Source organism: Ostrea edulis, chromosome 2 (genome assembly GCF_947568905.1).
Source record: "Ostrea edulis chromosome 2, xbOstEdul1.1, whole genome shotgun sequence".
Lineage (NCBI taxonomy): Eukaryota > Metazoa > Mollusca > Bivalvia > Ostreida > Ostreidae > Ostrea > Ostrea edulis.
Window position 1 is genome coordinate 82,560,327 of NC_079165.1, and position 18,193 is coordinate 82,578,519.

The following is an 18,193-nucleotide window of genomic DNA, read 5'->3' on the forward strand; positions in this document are numbered from 1 at the left end:
GTTCACACAGTAACTCCCTAGTATGACTTGAAGAAGATCCCTATTGATTTTGAGGTCAAACGTCAAAGATGAGGGTTAGAAATAAATTGGTTTCCAGATAACTTTAAATTCCTCCAAGCTTATGCAATGACACTCATGATGATGAATTTCTCTTTTTATTTTGAGGTCAAATGGTGTAAGGTCAAGGTCACAATTTGCCTAAGATGTTAGATAGTTTTATTCTATAAAATTAGCCCTTCCCCCTTCCTTTAAAACAATCATTGATAGAGTGTGTACTCCGGTTTATGTTTTTTAAAGAATGAATAGATGATAATGTTCAAAGTTTAAACATGCCAATTGATTTGAAAATTAAGTCATCACCAGTAAATATACATATTAAAATCAATTAATGGAAAGGAATCCTTCATTAAAAGAGTGATGAATTCAGAAATCTCATGGAGGGGACCAAAATTGTAGTCATCTTGGAGGTTCCTTATTCCATAAAAGTAAATCATGAAGGATTGTTTTTCTCACTGTGGTACAATTTGATTCTTGTAGGAAGTCTTAGATAGTGTTATATCATAATTCAAAAGTACTTATCATGCTTTTTGGAATGTAGATGTGAAAACTAATTACACAAAGAACAAATCTGAAAATGGTTTATGCATTATGGGTGTTAAATCTGAAAAATAAATTACTAGAAAAATTCAAAATTCGAATATTACAATGTAATTTTTTTTTAACTCCAACATTACATTTAAAGCATTAAAGTTTATGACATTCGTTTTCTATAAATCTATAATTCGTAATCTCTGATGTAGTAGTGATGCAAGACTGTGAAAATTTATCTTTCAATAGTTTAGAAATTCCATTGAGGGGAGAAGATCGCAGTCTAGAATTAGGCTTTGCAGAGTCCTAAAAAACAAATCCTGCTTTTTCTAGTCTTTGACAGCGAATTTTGTCCAAAAGGTGGAATTTCCCTATCCCCTATGAGTAAATAATGAAAGATTATATTTCTCCAATTTTATCCACAGTAAAGTGCATTCAGAAGTTTACTGTCAATAGGTTCAAATACCAAGGTATTACATGTGTGTAGCTGAAAAAGCTAGGGGGGGGAGATATTGGCCTTTATATTGGACTTACCTGACAGTGCAAAAGAGATGTAATACTGTAGTAATGAAACTATCTGTGTTTGAATTGCAGAAGAATATTTGAGTGATCTGAAGGGAAAACAGAATGTCTTTGAAGGAAAGAAACAGTCTCCATCATTCAGCATCTCATCACCCAAACTACCACAGAAAGTTGACTGGTATGTGTCAATTTATGTGTACTATACAGCCATAGTATTCATCATGTCTTCATGAGATATTTTCAAAATACATGTACACATATCACTTGTATCTGCTCAGAAAAGAGTTCTTAACTCACCTGTCTGTTTGTGTGTTTGTTGAGGGCTATGATAACTTGTCTGATTGTGTGTTTCAGGGCTATGATAACTTGTCTGTTTGTGTGTTTGTTGAGGGCTATGATAACTTGTCTGAATGTGTGTTTCAGGGCTATGATAACTTGTCTGTTTGTGTGTTTGTTGAGGGCTATGATAACTTGTCTGTTTGTGTGTTTGTTGAGGGCTATGATAACTTGTCTGTTTGTGTGTTTGTTGAGGGCTATGATAACTTGTCTGTTTGTGTGTTTGTTGAGGGCTATGATAACTTGTCTGTTTGTGTGTTTGTTGAGGGCTATGATAACTTGTCTGTTTGTGTGTTTGTTGAGGGCTATGATAACTTGTCTGTTTTTGTGTTTGTTGAGGGCTATGATAACTTGTCTGATTGTGTGTTTCAGGGCTATGATAACTTGTCTGTTTGTGTGTTTGTTGAGGACTATGATAACTTATCTGTTTCTGTGTTTGTTGAGGGCTATGATAACTTGTCTGTTTGTGTGTTTGTTGAGGGCTATGATAACTTGTCTGTTTGTGTGTTTGTTGAGGGCTATGATAACTTGTCTGTTTGTGTGTTTGTTGAGGGCTATGATAACTTGTCTGTTTGTGTGTTTGTTGAGGGCTATGATAACTTGTCTGTTTGTGTGTTTGTTGAGGTCTATAATAACTTTTCTGTTTGTTTGTGTGTTTGTTGAGGGACATAATAACTTGTCTGTTTGTTTGTGTGTTTGTTGAGGGCTATGCTAACTTGTCTGATTGTGTGTTTGTTGAGGGCTATGATAACTTGTCTGTTTGTGTGTTTGTTGAGGGCTATGATAACTTGTCTGTTTGTGTGTTTGTTGAGGACTATGATAACTTGTCTGTTTGTGTGTTTGTTGAGGGCTATGAAAACTTGTCTGTTTGTGTGTTTGTTGAGGGCTATGATAACTTGTCTGTTTGTTTGTGTGTTTGTTGAGGGCTATGATAACTTGTCTGTTTGTGTGTTTGTTGAGGGCTATGATAACTTGTCTGTTTGTGTGTTTGTTGAGGGCTATGATAACTTGTCTGTTTGTTTGTGTGTTTGTTGAGGACTATGATAACTTGTCTGTTTGTGTGTTTGTTGAGGACTATGATAACTTGTCTGTTTGTGTGTTTGTTGAGGACTATGATAACTTGTCTGTTTGTGTGTTTGTTGAGGGCTATGATAACTTGTCTGTTTGTGTGTTTGTTGAGGGCTATGATAACATGTCTGTTTTTGTGTTTGTTGAGGGCTATGATAACTTGTCTGATTGTTTGTTTCAGGGCTATGATAACTTGTCTGTTTGTGTGTTTGTTGAGGACTATGATAACTTGTCTGTTTGTGTGTTTGTTGAGGGCTATGATAACTTGTCTGATTGTGTGTTTCAGGGCTATGATAACTTGTCTGTTTGGGTGTTTGTTGAGGACTATGATAACTTGTCTGTTTGTGTGTTTGTTGAGGGCTATGATAACTTGTCTGTTTGTGTGTTTGTTGAGGGCTATGATAACTTGTCTGTTTGTGTGTTTGTTGAGGGCTATGATAACTTGTCTGTTTGTGTGTTTGTTGAGGGCTATGATAACTTGTCTGTTTGTGTGTTTGTTGAGGGCTATGATAACTTGTCTGTTTGTGTGTTTGTTGAGGGACATAATAACTTGTCTGTTTGTTTGTGTCTTTGTTGAGGGACATAATAACTTGCCTGTTTGTCCGTGTGTTTGCTGAGAGCTATAACAACTTGCCTGTTTGTTTTTGTGTTTGCTGAGGGCTATGATAATTGGCTTTTTTGTTCATATATTTGTTTAATCTGTGATATAGGTTTAAGCTAGATCTGTGACATATGGGAATGATACCTCATTTTCAACTTTTTCAAATATTCTACCGTTATAGTGGATGTAGATCTATAAACTCGTCTTTTCCTGTGATATTAAATGTGTTAGTATTAAATAATGAATTAAAGATTGCATTTATTGTATTTATTGGTGCCAGGTCTTCTAATGATTGTTTTTTTCTAGGAGGAATTACAATGGAGTGAATTATGTATCTCCAATTAAAAATCAAAATAAATGTGGAGGATGTTGGTAAGTGTATGTCAAATTGAATTATAATTACAAGATTAATTGAAATAGAATATTGTGATGTTGCCAAATTGATATCAAACTGCTGATTATTGTGCTTGTTTTGCCTTTTACACATACGGCGATTGTAGATAGCATTTTCTGTGATGTTGTAGGGCCTTTAGTACAACAGAGACTATAGAATCAATGTACGCTATAGCCCATAATGTCACACCACCGCGACTGAGTGTGCAGGAAGTCATCGACTGTTCCGCAGGAAACTACGGATGTTCTGGAGGGGACACCTGCACGGCACTAGCATGGTTGCACAATGTAATTCTGATAACACTGTAATGTTCTTTAGCAAAATTGCTATATCATGTAAGTTATGTGCACTCTATAAAAGAGTGTTAGTTATTTCATATACTCTATTCCCGTGTAAGTGGCATGATCAATGCTTGTTTTGTTTGTGGACAATCAGGCAGTGTTCCAAAAGAACACTGAGTATTATAATACAGTATGATTTAGTGAAGGCAATTTGATAAATTCTACATTTAAGTAATCTGATGGGTTTTTGGTTGTTGTTTTTTTATCATTACAGACTCTATTGCTTATCACAGACTTTATCACAGACTCTATAGCTTATCACAGACTCAGTAACTTATCACAGACTCAGTAACTTATCACAGACTCAGTAGCTTATTACAGACTCTATAGCTTATCACAGACTCAGTAACTCATCACAGACTCAGTAACTTATCACAGACTCAGTAACTCATCACAGACTCAGTAACTTATCACAGACTCAGTAACTTATCACATACTCTATAGCTTATCACAGACTCAGTAACTCATCACAGACTCAGTAACTCATCACAGACTCAGTAACTCATCACAGACTCAGTTCCTGCTGGGGTTTTTTTTAATTTTTTAGTGATGTTTTGTTTTTTACCATTACAGACTCAGTCTCTGCTGGTTTATGAGGAGGAATACCCTCTGACAGACACCTCTGACTTCTGTAAACTCCTGACCAACTCCTCACGAGGAGTTACAGTGAAAAGCTTCACTTGTGACAGGTAACTGTTATTTAGTCATAAAAATAAATAAAATGCATGAAGATGTAACTAAAAGCATAAAAATATAACCAAATGAAATGGTTGTATATTTTCAGGGCTCGAAATTAAAGAGAAATATTCGCAAAATGCGAGTACATTTGAAAAATTGCGAATAAAAATAGTGGACATTCAAAATTCTTAGCGAGTGTTGATTTACAAATCATGATCGCATCATATCCGTTTTATACAGTGATGCGTTATTCGCTTTTCTTAAACTTGCACTCAGAATCCTACAAACGCTTACATGAACAACCAACTTCAACAACCGTTTCTATCCGGATTTTTCTGTTATAATTATTTAAGAAACTCATAGTCAAACATTTGCTTTAAAGGTTAGTCTCATTCAACCAGACACTCGGCTGTTTCCATAAATCTCCGACGAGCAGAGAGTCTAGTAAAGACACGCAATAATAACTGTTACCACTAGGGAGCGCTAATTTAGTTTCAGTTTGATTCTCTCTGACATAAACAGTCAATTCCGAGATTTGATGCTAATTATTTGATCCATCATTAGTGATACTAATGGGAAAATCATTACTACATGTACAATAGAAAAAAAATTACGGTCTTTGTCAGCTGGAAATTGTACTTTCGCTTTTGCCTCCTAAAGTAATTTTGATAAAACGGTTTTACCATTCCCCGTGGGTAGAAAAGCAAATAAATCATTTACTCTTACGAAAGTTTTTATAAACACTCTAGTTGTAAATCCTTTAGCTTAAACGGAAAGTTCAATCTATTACAAATTTCTTCGGTAGTCGTTATTTTGGAGGTGTGTTGAATCAACCAATCAAATTGAATACAGATATTTTGGTAATCCTCGTTCTGACGTTACAAACGTTATCGTGTGTCTTTACGAAACTCTCTACTCGTCGGAGATTTACGATGAAAGCAGAGCATCTGGTTGCATGTATCTTCGCTAGCCAAGGGTTTTCGGTCCACTCCGCTCTGTTTATGGAAAACCCTTGGCTAGCAAAGATGGGTTGCACGAGACTATTTAAAGGTTGGACATTGCATTATAATGAAAAATATACACGTGTCACGAGTCCTGTTCACTTATAGGGGTGATTAAATTTAATTCCAAGTATGAGGTTTTTGTTATTCATTTATCTATTTAAAAAATTGGAGTCTATGTTTTACCAAGTCTTCCGGTAGTCATTTCTATCACAATGAAAAGATCCCGTGGGGATCCGGGTTAGAATAGGTCCTCAGTACCCCCTTGCTTGTCTACATTAATTTATTGTCATATTGAGGTCGGGTTGTAGTGATGACACGAGTGCACTGCTCACCACATAGACGATTATCAAAAAAGTTCATGGAACTCGTGATCGTGCTGCTTATAAACCAGGAGTCTGGGATTCACTTTGAAAAATCACTAGTGACAACCCTGATGTGGCATGAAATAGGAAGACTTTGGATCTAGACCTGCGGTAAACAGGTCATGGATTAGAGGTGTGATGGTCAAGAGACCTAAACATTGCACATATGACTTACGTAACTTAGTGACTTGTCCAAACAATGACTGTTGACCCACCACTAAGGCTCAGTAATAGTAATGATGGGGAAAATCATTGATTTTAAAAAAAAAAAACATGAAAAAAAGCACCACTTCATTATTTTTATTCTAACGTGTAGGTTTTCATTTTAGCCTGTGGATTTTATACCCATAGGCTAAAATTAGCCTGTGGTAGAAAAAGTTAATTTCGACCCCTGATTTTATGAAAAACCCTGTCTAATGTACAAAAACTAAACTCACCCTGTGGGATTACATTTAAAGATGGATGTTGATAGAAAAAAAACTTATTCATATAGTATACTTAGAGGTTCTAATTCCTGAACAGTTTTGTTATCCAAAACCTTTTTTTTTATGATCAAGTTTTTCATTTATTTGGCTCGCTATATGTCTGTTCATTTGTTCACTCATGTATTTGTCTAGCGAAAACTTCAACTTTTCATATTTTCATCATTTCAAGACCCAAAAGGCCAATTTCAATTAAATTTGCAACAATGAATCCTTAGGTAAAAGGGAATGATATTTGTTCAGATCATGGCCCCCAGGGGTAGGGTGGGGCAAGAACAGGGATCAAAGTTTTACATGCAAATATAAAGGAAAATCTTCTGCTCCAGAACCACTGGGCCAATTTCAACCAAACTTGGAATAAATCATCTATGTAAAGGAGATTTAAGCTTGTTCAAACAAAAGGCCATGCCCCTTTCATAGGGGAGATAACCACAAAAATAGGGTGGGTTCATTTAAAAACCTTCTTATCAAGAACCACTGGACCGAAAAAGCTGAAATTTACATGAAAACGTCTTGATATAGTGGAGATTCAAGTTTGTTAAAATCATGATCCCCCTTGTGGTAGGGTGGGCCTCAAATTTATACATGCGAATGAATAGGGAAAATCTTTAAAAGTCTTCTTAAGAACTACTGGGCCATAAGAGTGCAGATTTAAGTGAAAGCTTTCGGATATAGAGTAGATTTAAATTTGTTCAGATCATGGCCCCCGAGGGTAGGGTGAGGCCACATTAGGGGATCAAAGTTTTACAGGCTGATGTATAGGAAAATCTTCCCCAGAACCGCTGGATCAATTTCAATCAAACTAATTGATACAAATCATCCTTGGGTGAAGGGAATTCAAATTTGTTCAAGTGAAGGGCCATGCATCCTTCAAAGGGGAGAAAATCACAAAAATGCAAAAATAGAGTGGGGTCATTTTAAAATCTTCACAAGAACCACTGGGCCAGAAAAGCTGAAATTTATATGAAAGCTCCCTTACAAAGTGAAAATTCAAGTTCATAAAAATCAGACTCCTGGGGTTAGGGTGGGGCCACAGTAGGAGGTCAAAGTTTTACATGCAAATGTATAGGGAACCAAACTTGGCGCAGAGCATCCTTAGATGAAATTTGTGGATATGAAAGGCCATACTTGTCTACAAAGGCATATAATAATTAATGAATTTGTAGTAAAGTTTGATAATTAAGTTTGTTAATTAATGTATTTTAAGTCTTTACCTTTGAAAAGTTTTTTCCAAGCCAAACTGCTTGTATAATGATATTTTTGTTTAATCTTGTTTAATGCTAGGAACTGCTGCTCAGGTGAGTGATGTGGCCCATGGGCCTTTTGTTGAAATTAACATGCAAAAATCTTCCTGTAGTGTAGGTTCAAATTTATTCATACTATGAACAATGTTTGCCAGGGCAGGGTCACAATCATGATATGATTTTACATAGGAATATATTGGATGGGGAAATTCTTTGAAAATCCTCGCAAACCAGAGGGTTGATTTATATCAAATTGATATGCATTAAGCATGCTAATGTAGTGTAGATTCCTGTTTTTGTAAACATAACTTCCAGGGTGGAGCCATAACTGGGATTTACATGGAGAAAATGCAACTACTCAGGTGAGCAGTGTGGTCTATGGACCTCTTGTTTTCTGATTGCATGAGCCTGATATTTTCATTCCATTAGTGATATTTTGAACTTTCATCATCATAGTTAAAAACATAGGTGCTGGTTACACAATCCTAGGATGATCTACTGAGCTGTATTAGATGGGTTATATATTGATTGATTGATGTAACTATGTTATTATGTGTTTTGTTATGTGTAGATTTCAATCAATATTCCCCCAATAGCTTTACTAAAAGGGGGGAGGAGGAGGATCCTTATTTAAACTTCTAAAGTATCCTTAACTGCTTCTAAACTGGACCAAATGATTATGGACCCTGTATTTTACACAGTATGAATCCCTTTGTGTATTCTTTTGTTGATAAGTTTGCTGTTTGACAGAAATGTGGGAAAGAAGTCCATGCTACAGTTGTTGGCCTATGTATGGCCCCTCGTGGTATTCATATTTGTAGGGCCCCTCATGGTATTCATATTTTATGTGGGGCCCCTTGTGGTATTTGTATTTGTGGGGCCCCTCGTGGTATTCGTATTCTATGTGGGGCCCCTTGTGGTATTCATATTCTATGTGGGGCCCTTCATGGTTTTTGTATTCTATGTGGGGCCGCTCGTGGTATTCATATTTGTGTGGCCCCTCGTGGTATTAGTATTCTATGTGGGGCCCCTCGTGGTATTTGTATTCTATGTGGGGCCCCTCGTGGTATTTGTATTCAATGTGTGGCCCCTCATGGTATTCGTATTCTATGTGTGGCCCCTTGTGGTATTCATATTCTATGTGTGGCCCCTCATGGTATTTGTATTCTATGTGTGGCCCCTCATGGTATTTGTATTCTATGCGTGGCCCCTCGTGGTATTCATATTTGTGTGGCCCCTCATGGTATTTATATTCTACGTGTGACCCTTCGTGGTATTCATATTTGTGTGGCCCCTCGTGGTATTCTTATTCTATATGGGGTCCCTCATGGTATTCGTATTTGTGGGGCCCTTCGTGGTATTCATATTCTATGTGTGACCCCTTGTGGTATTTGTATTCTATGTGGGGCCTTAGGTGGTATCTGTATTCTTTTATTGATAAAGTTTGTTGTTTGACAGATATGTGGGAAAAGAGCAGTCCATGTTACAGTTGTTAGCCCATGGGCCCCTTGTGGTTGCAGTCGACGCCAGTACCTGGAACCACTACCTAGGAGGAATAATTCAGTACCACTGCGGTACCAAGCTCAATCATGCCGTCCAGATTGTAGGCTATGATTTAACAGGTTTGCTTGTTTATCTTAAAGAAATTAAAAAGAGCAATATGTGTGGGACATATAGAATTTAAAAGATTTTCATTTTCTTTGTGACATAGTCCAATATCATCAGCATGACATCACATTTTAACACTGAAAGAACAATCATGTTGACATCACAATGTCACTTGATTTATCAAATACAATCCCATCACATTGCCTTGGGGAAAGTGTTGCTATTTCAGACGGTTGTGATATTTTGGACAGTCAATAAAAAAGCATTATATCTTACATTTCAATAGTTATTTGTTCTAAATTTAAACTGATTTCCGAACCTGATATTTTACAAAATGGAAAACACCTAATTATGTGCGCATGTGTTATACACAGCTCTGATTAGTTGATTGAAATACATGACCTTCACCAACATTGCAGTAAAAGACCCCGGCATCCATTTTGTTTGATTGGTAAAATCAAGTCCCATTGAGACCTAGTTTTCTGGTAAAAGTTATCGATATAATCAAAAGAATTATAAACAAAATCAAGACCATTACAAAATATAAAAATCATCTAATGTGCAAAAACAAAAGCATAAAATGCCATTGAACCACAAAATATAAGGCAATAACCAAATTCCTAACTGTATGAAGTTATAACACCATGTGTCTGAAATAATAACGCCATCATCTGAAGTTACAACCTTCTACCTGACTTTGTTTAAGTGTTGATATTGTTAATTTACACAACACCATGAGGTCCCTCCATTTAATATATATCACAAAACTGACTCCCCAAACTGAAGAGTTACATAAACACAAAAGAAAGAGTTATCTAACTTAGCATAGAATTAACATTAATTATACTTTTCTTCTTTTGAGGAAAATTGATATTGTCATTAAGAAGAGTCAAATAAAATAAATGTGATTAAAATGAGATTTAAAAAGTGTGAATTGACGGTCTTAAACAAATTTTCCATTTTGCACTATTTCTAAGAGTTCAAGTCCAGATGCTCCCTTTTTCGTCATGCAGTTGGTTAACTGGTTCTTTCCAGCACACCATTTCACTGTTGTATTTTCATCACTATTTATGGTTTCACTAATAGCTGCAATGTCTATACGAAATCTTTTATCATCAACAAGTTTAGTTGAGTTTATCGACTCGATAACACTTTTATTGACTATGTATGCTTCTACTGCAAACTGGTGACCGATGATTTCCTCTAAAAGCTTTTTGTAGAAAGCTGCAGATTCCAATCCCTCCTGTAAACTTAACACTTCCGCTGCTATGGTTGATCTTACACTCGCTTTATCTTGTTTGTTTGCCAAGTGATCAGACAACAGTTTCCTTCCGTGTCTTTGATCCACACAACATGAGCTCCTGTGCTTCCTACACCATCATTGAGGTTACCGAGGGAGGCATCCGTAAAAACCACCATTTTCCAATCTGTGTAATGGTTCTTTAACTTGGGAAAACACACTATATATTTCATATCCTTCAATCGGTTGACTACCTTGATTGCATGAAGTAGGTCACTGACATGGGCTTCTTTCAATTTAGTGCTTAGATCCACCATTTCAAAGGACATCTCTGGTCTGGAACTCTGCACAACCCAATTTAGCTGGCCAACAAGTTTTCTGAATAAAGTTTGTTCTTCAGGAGAGAGAATATCCTGTATTTGTAAAGCCCTCTCAGGATCCATTGTCATATTTTTAAGTGAGTGGACGTATTTAGTGTGATCCAAGATAATTCTGTTTTTTACTTGATTGACTGTAAAACCTAGGTAGTTAAAGGTCTTCTCCTCTACTTTTCCTGCTAAAAACCTTTGACGCAAATGCAGCATGACTTTTTCTAGTTCACTGTCTCCAGCATGTAAGAAATCATCCACATGACAACAAATAATTCCATTAAGTTTTTGAGTCTGTAGTACAAAAACTGCAGGATCCAATTTGGACTGTTTACAACCAAGTTTCAGGAGTTCCTCCTTCACACTCAGGTAGAACTGTCTAGCTCCATCCTTCAATCCATACAAACAATGTCTAAGTTTCCATAATGTTCCTTTGGAAACTCTGCTCTCAACAGGAGGCTTGAGATAAACATCACGACTCAATTCTTTGCCTTGTAAGAAAGCAGACTTGATATATGTGGTCTTTATGATCCACTGTTTATTTGCTGCAATGGTAAGTAGTATGCGTATTGCCCCTTTGCTTGTAGTGGGGCTATCCCGTTGTATCATGTCTTTTTCTTCGAAACCTCTCGCGACAAGCCTAGCCTTCACTTTGCCTTCTTTTTTAGTGATGACCCATCTTGTTGATACTGTTGATTAACCTGTGTCGGGGACCTCTTCATATGCATTAAAATCTAGTAGTTTCTGTAACTCCTCTTCTTTAGCTGCCTTTATGAAATTCTTTTCTTTCATTTCACCCTCATCAACATTACTTATATTGACCTCTTGTTCATCAACTGACACTGACAATTGGTCATCTACTACATTGTCAACATTTTCCCATTGTAGGTAACCAAGGTCAACACTTTTTCTGTCTTCACTTATGTCATCTAGTATGTTGTACCAGTTCTTGTTAGTGCCTGTTGCTTTTCCCGCTCTACCAAGAACAGTTGCTTTTCTCCAAGGTTCATCGGTATTTAGTTTGTAAGCTATTTTGTCATTTGCTTTAAGATGCACACTTCTTGAAGCACTGTCTACGTTTCTGGTAGATTCCTTATTGACTATAATTTCTGACAGCTCGTACTCACTTGCTTTAGAGTTTGTTGTCTCTCTGGCATTCCAGTGTTCACCCTCAGTAGTTTTCTTTGCCTCCTAGAAGAACTGCCCTCAATTTTACAAAGTCTGTTAGGTGATACACGAACAAACACACTGCTATGACGTACAAAAACCACTTTACCATCTTGGAATACAACTTTTCCTGGTCCTAACCATCTTTCTTTTCCCTCTCTTTTGTAGAATACACTGTCTCCATAATTGAAAACTTGTTCAGATGCTCTGACTTTACTTCTCAGTGCACGCCGTATTCTTTCCTCAGCTTATGTTTGGATGTAAGCTTTTCTAGCTGAATCCAAAGCATTCAAATGTTTAGCAAAAATTTCACTGGTTGTTGTGCCCATAAGTGCCGGTAATTTCTCAGTCATAATATTAGGTAGGTTTGGATTGGTTCCAAAAACAAGTTGGTATTAACTGCTGAATCCGTTCCACATTTGAAGAGATTTCCATGCCATATTTGCCCAACATAGTAGAGCCTGACAGACTTTCTTTCCATACTCCGCTTCGAGCTTGATTAACATGCTATCAGTAATTGCATGTGCCCTTTCACACAATCCATTCTGGAAAGGACTCATTCCAGCCGTTGTACAAGTACGGACTTTGAGAATGGACATCACTTCTCTCATTTCCTCAGAGCTGAACTCTCCTCCATTATCAGTAAATATGGCCCCCATTACTCCAAATACCCCTATCCAATGTGTCATCAAAGCATCAATTACTTCACTTGGTTTCTTTCTACTTATGAACACAGATACAGTATATCGTGACCACATGTCAATAATGTGCAGAATCCATCTGTCATTCCACTTTTTTAGGTCCGTTCAAAACTTTTTCATTAAACTCTGTTGCCAAAGGCAAAGCTACAACAGGTCGTGGTGGAGTTTTGGCAAACAACTTGCAAATGTCACATTTTCGCTCAATATCTGACAATGTCTGATGATATTCTTCCTTCCAGTTTTTCGCATCTTTCAAAAGAGCTACTAGCTTCTTCATTGGTGGATGAGCAAACTGTGTATGAAGTTTGAGAAGTTTGTCCTGAAAAAGTTTTTCATCATTATCTATTGTTTCCGCCTTGCATACATCTGCAACTGCTACAGTATCACACTTATCTATTGGAACACAATAATGGCCAGCTGTTGTCAAGCTTAATGCTATGTCTTTTCCAAATATTGTGGCTGTATCATTCTCCAAGTCCATTTTCACGCTAGCCTTTTTCATGGAATCTTTAGACAAGAGTAGGGGTATGTCAGATTCTACAACATCTGTTTGAATGGTTACAGCTTTGTCTGCTAGAACAGCGGGAATGCTGAACTCTCCTGTAGGCTTGAGACAAGTTCCTCCTCCAAATTTAAACATTTTCTTACTGTCAGAACACTTTATCTTCTTCTTGTCCATATCACTTAAAGACTCAATATAACTGTTGAACCATTCTGACCACAAACTGTACTACTACATCCACTGTCAAGCACCGCACAGTTCTGGGCATCCACACATAAACGAGACATGTCTTCTCGTTGAAATCCAGTAAACAACACTGCATGTTCTGTGGTACACATATTAACCTTTGCCATGTTTTCCCAGCTATGTGGACAATCTGTAATCATGTGCCTGTAAGAGCCACATGACTTACAGGTCAATAATTTACCATCACTGCCAGTAGGATTTATGTCCTTCTTAAAAGTCCTCCCTGTTTTTGACTAGCCGTTGATTTGAATGAGTTGTATTCCGACTGACGATAACTGTGACTTCGTTCTATCATAGGCTCGACCATGTCGACCACGTTTGCCTCCAGAAAATCCAGGTCGATAAGATTGATTTCTTACATACCCAGCTGCTATCAAGCCTTCTTCATTCTTGACAAGGAATGCAGGCTCCAACTTGATACTTTGTCCTGTTGAATGAGCAGAGCTGGAACCACACACTTCACCTTTAAACTTTTTCAAGGAGCATTTTGCTTGTTCATATAAAGTAGCTTTCTCATCATAGTTCATCCCTGTTAGCACAATCATAGTCTCTTCTTTTGAAATGTTAGCTTTGCGCAGTAACTTGAATGCCAAGATTTCAGGTGGCAATTTCATCTTTTTTTTCTATTTTCCTGTACTTTGCATCAAACGCGCTTATATATTCCACAATAGTCTGTCCCTCTGCTCTCCTGTAATCTTCAAACTTTGTTTTAAAAGCTATCAGCCAGATCATCCTTTGCAAGGTGTTTATCTAGAAATTCAATTAATGTTTCAAGCCCTGTCTCCTTTAGGTCATCCAGTTTAATTTGATCAAACACTTTTTCACGAATTTTTTATTCATCATCTTCAAGTACTGTTAAGGCAATTGATACTTCCTGTTTCTTCTTTTCTAATTCTGTAATTTCTTTTCATGCAAGCAACTCCTGTTTGTATAGTTCATAAGATTTTGACTGACTGTATTTTGGAGGGTTGATTTTGGTTGCCATGTTTTTCCTACTCAAATCTTAAGAATTCACTTTGAAACACTGGTAAAATTATCACTCACAGTTTTAAGCCTTCATTCACACTAATGGAGTGTCCTTTTTCTGCTCAGAACCATGCTATATGCTACCAATTGTTTTAATTATACAACACCATGAGGTTCCCCCCATTTAATATATATATCACAAAACTGACTCCCCAAACTGAAGAGTTACATAAACACAAAAGAAAGAGTTATCTAACTTAGCATAGAATTAACAGATATGTGACATAAATAGCAGGAAAAAATCTGCTGAAACCCGAGAACAGAATCCAGAATGTTCATTGATTCAACGGAAATGCAATATGCCTAAGTTCAGTGGTTAGATGATGAGCATTTCCGAAATACACCTCATGTTGTCAGAAATACCAACACTTTCTCCTAATTACACTGCCATGACAATGTCACTTAACACTGCTATCACAATGTCACTTAACAATTACACTGCTATCACCATGTCACTTAACAATTACACTGCTTCACAATCCAATTCAACCAATAGCATAAGCCTTCAAGAAAACAGCTATGTTATTTACATCTTGTTGCATAGAAAACTCTAGAAAATCTAAAAATTACACCGATATTTATTTTTAAAAAAATTATATTTGAAGATAGTGTACATATACTAGCGGAAAAAAGAAGCTGTGCATTATTTAATATATGAAAAAATAATAAAAAATAACAATGAACAAATTTTATTTTTTGTAATACTGTTAACAAATGTATTCATTACAACATTTCATAATCCATTAATGTTAACCTCGAATAACGTCAATTTCGGCACATTCGAAAGACACTGGTATTCGAAGTTGAATTAACAAAGTTAATAACTCCTGTGACCACAATTGCATTCACGCATGCTTGACAACGGCGCCTCATTGATGCCACTTAAGTGTTCAGAAATGCTTGAGGGATGGTCCAGATGTTGGTTAAAGCCTAGCCTAAATCGGCCAGTGTCACTGGCTGATTTGGTAAACGGCATAGACTTTGTTCCATTTCATCCTAGACGTGCTGGATCGGCGATAAATCGGGGGAAACAGCTGACCAAAGCAAGACATCGACATTCTGTTGAACAAAAAAGTCCCTGACTACACGTGCAACATGTGGCCTTGTGTTGTCTTGCTGCAGAGTGATGTGATTTTGCTGTCTCTGTATGAAGGGTATCACATGGCGCTGAATAATTTCGTCTCGATAGCGTATGCTGGTGAGATTTCCATTGACAATTTGTAGATGGATCCTTCCACATGCTGTTATTCCACCCCACACCATAACACTACCTCCACCGAATTGTCGACGTTGCACAACACAAGTGTCCTGGTACCGCTCCCCAACGCGACGATACACTCTACAACGTCCGTCACTGCTATCCAAATGAAATCTGGATTCATCAGTGAACAGAATATTGGCCCAGTCCTGTATTCTGAATCGCAAATGCCATCTGCACCATGCTAGTCTAGCGATACGATGACGTTGAAGCAGTATTGGGCGCACCGCTGGACGTCTTGGTCTGATGTTGTGCTCGCGCAGACGATTATGCACAGTTCTTGGACTGATTGGTTGTAGTCCAGGAATGCTATGAGCAGCCAAACTTGCTGTCTGGAAACGATTTCTCAGGTGCACAAATCTAATGTGGTTGTCCTGTCGACGCGATGTCACATGAGGATGCCCACAACGTGGTCGATCCCAAGTGTTACCAGATTGTTGGAAACGTCTCCATAATGACTGGATGGTGTTCCGATGAATTCCAAAGTGTCTTGCTACGATATTTTGTGCCATTCCAGCTTGAAGCATCCCAACAGCACAATTACGTTGGTTTTTTCTGAGTCGTGGCATGACAGAAGGGTAAATTTTGTCAAAACTAAAGTGCTTTCCTTAACGAATAGTGTCCAAACAAACCTTTTACACTTCTTACTCCAAACAGTATTGGCCAGTAAAACTAGTGCGTACGAACATTTCAATAAACAACATGTGTTCACTAACCATGAAAAAGTCCGTGCATCTGAGTCAGGTACCATCCGATATTGTTCAAAAACATCACCTTTATCAATTGTTTAGATTTTATAAATATAAACAATAAATATAGAAAAATCATACTAAATTTTATAATGCACAGTTTCTTTTTACCGCTAGTATATATAGATATTAGTGTCATTTAAATGTTAAAAATTATTTTTGACATAATGCTAATGCACATTATTCAGTTTGTCTTCACACCAGCTCTTGTATTGTTGAATGTTTAGAACTTCAAAAGGGCAAACCAATGTCAAGACAAAGTGTTTACTTATTTATCATGTTTTGTAGGTGACATTCCATTTTACATCGTGAGGAACTCTTGGGGAACAGATTTTGGAAACGATGGATACCTATACATTAAGATTGGGGATAACTTATGTGGTAAGCTTGCTCCACAGTTCAGGCATAAAGTATGGTTACCTTACCAGAGTTTCCTCGTTTGTAAAATCGTGGATTAGCCACTTGATTTGCTTTGAATGTTGCATTGATTTGGAAAATGGATATACCAATACCGGTGGTATCTGTGTCTCACAAAGATATTTCATTGCAGTGAAGTGAACTGACAAGTTGTGATGCCCGACAGAGAATTTGTTATAAAGAACTGACATGGTTTTCTTTTTAAGGGATAGCATCAGAAGTTGCTACTGTGAATGTCAACTGATCTTGAATGTATGTAAAGGAAGACACGGAATGTAGCAAAGAACAGGAAGAGCACAGACAACGAGAATCCTAAATTTGTAAACTTCATATGTCTCAGTTTCCTTTTCACAATCGTTATATAGTCATTGTATGTGTATATGCATGCATTTGTTCAGTGTTTGTATACATCGCAACTTCAATAAGTTAATATGTTCATCAGTTCTTAAGTGAAAGCATGAAATTTATCTAAGCAACATATTTTGTGTATACTGTTATATAAAACTTGTATAAGAGAGAGAGAGAGAGAGAGAAATCTGTATTGTATTGACTTGTCCAGAAATCCAACACATACTTACATTTACAAGGATGTAGATGTTATGCACATATTTTTTCAATGTGAAATATATATTTATACATTCTTATTGTTGTTTTGTTCTGCTTGATCCATTCATGAGAAGAAACAATAACAGTTTATAGTGTTAGAAAACTCTGCAAAAACTGAGCAAGCTTGCTCAAAACCTAATCACTTGTAGTTGTTAATGACGCATGGGGCCCAGCTTTTCTGCCAAAAGACCCCTATAGTCACAATGCTCACCTGAGTCTTCAACTCTTACACCTGAGTCTTGAACTCATACACCTGAGTCTTGAACTCTTAAACTCTTACACCTGAGTCTTGAACTCTTACACCTGACTCTTGAACACTTACAGAGATAAACTTTTAATGTTCTTGTCGTTGATAAAAACTACCTCTGAATGTGTATGAGATTTTAATGTTTTTTTGCTTCTAATTCAAAGGTTTGAACCATGAACCAATGGGAAATATATTGCACTTTAGTACATGTAGTAAGTAACCTTTCCATATTGTAAACTGTCAGCGTTTCTCCAAGCATTATAACCAACAAGAGAGGAATTTACATTATTGTAAACTGTCGGTGTTTCTCCAAGCATTATAACCAACAGGAGAGGAATTTACATTATTGTAAACTGTCGGTGTTTCTCTGAGCATTATAACCAACAGGAGAGGAATTTACATTATTGTAAACTGTCAGCGTTTCTCCAAGCATTATAA

The 18,193-nt window shown here is 36.9% G+C and overlaps 1 protein-coding gene across 2 annotated transcripts in view; it reads left to right on the plus strand.

Moving 5' to 3' along the window:
• LOC125678521 (cathepsin O-like) overlaps window positions 1–17,546 on the plus strand; it is a 25,460-nt gene extending 7,914 nt beyond the window's left edge. The window contains exons 3-9 of one of the 2 annotated variants that reach the window (XM_048917027.2): window positions 1,183–1,288; window positions 3,422–3,487; window positions 3,640–3,796; window positions 4,424–4,539; window positions 9,079–9,242; window positions 16,774–16,866; window positions 17,109–17,546. In XM_048917027.2, the coding sequence (XP_048772984.1) occupies window positions 1,183–1,288; window positions 3,422–3,487; window positions 3,640–3,796; window positions 4,424–4,539; window positions 9,079–9,242; window positions 16,774–16,866; window positions 17,109–17,146 (740 nt within the window). In that variant the 3' untranslated portion in view covers window positions 17,147–17,546. Of the gene's footprint in view, window positions 1–1,182; window positions 1,289–3,421; window positions 3,488–3,639; window positions 3,797–4,423; window positions 4,540–9,078; window positions 9,243–16,773 lie in introns of both variants that reach the window. The other variant, XM_056155174.1, reaches the window with a different exon arrangement.
• Window positions 17,547–18,193: the final 647 nt, after the last annotated feature.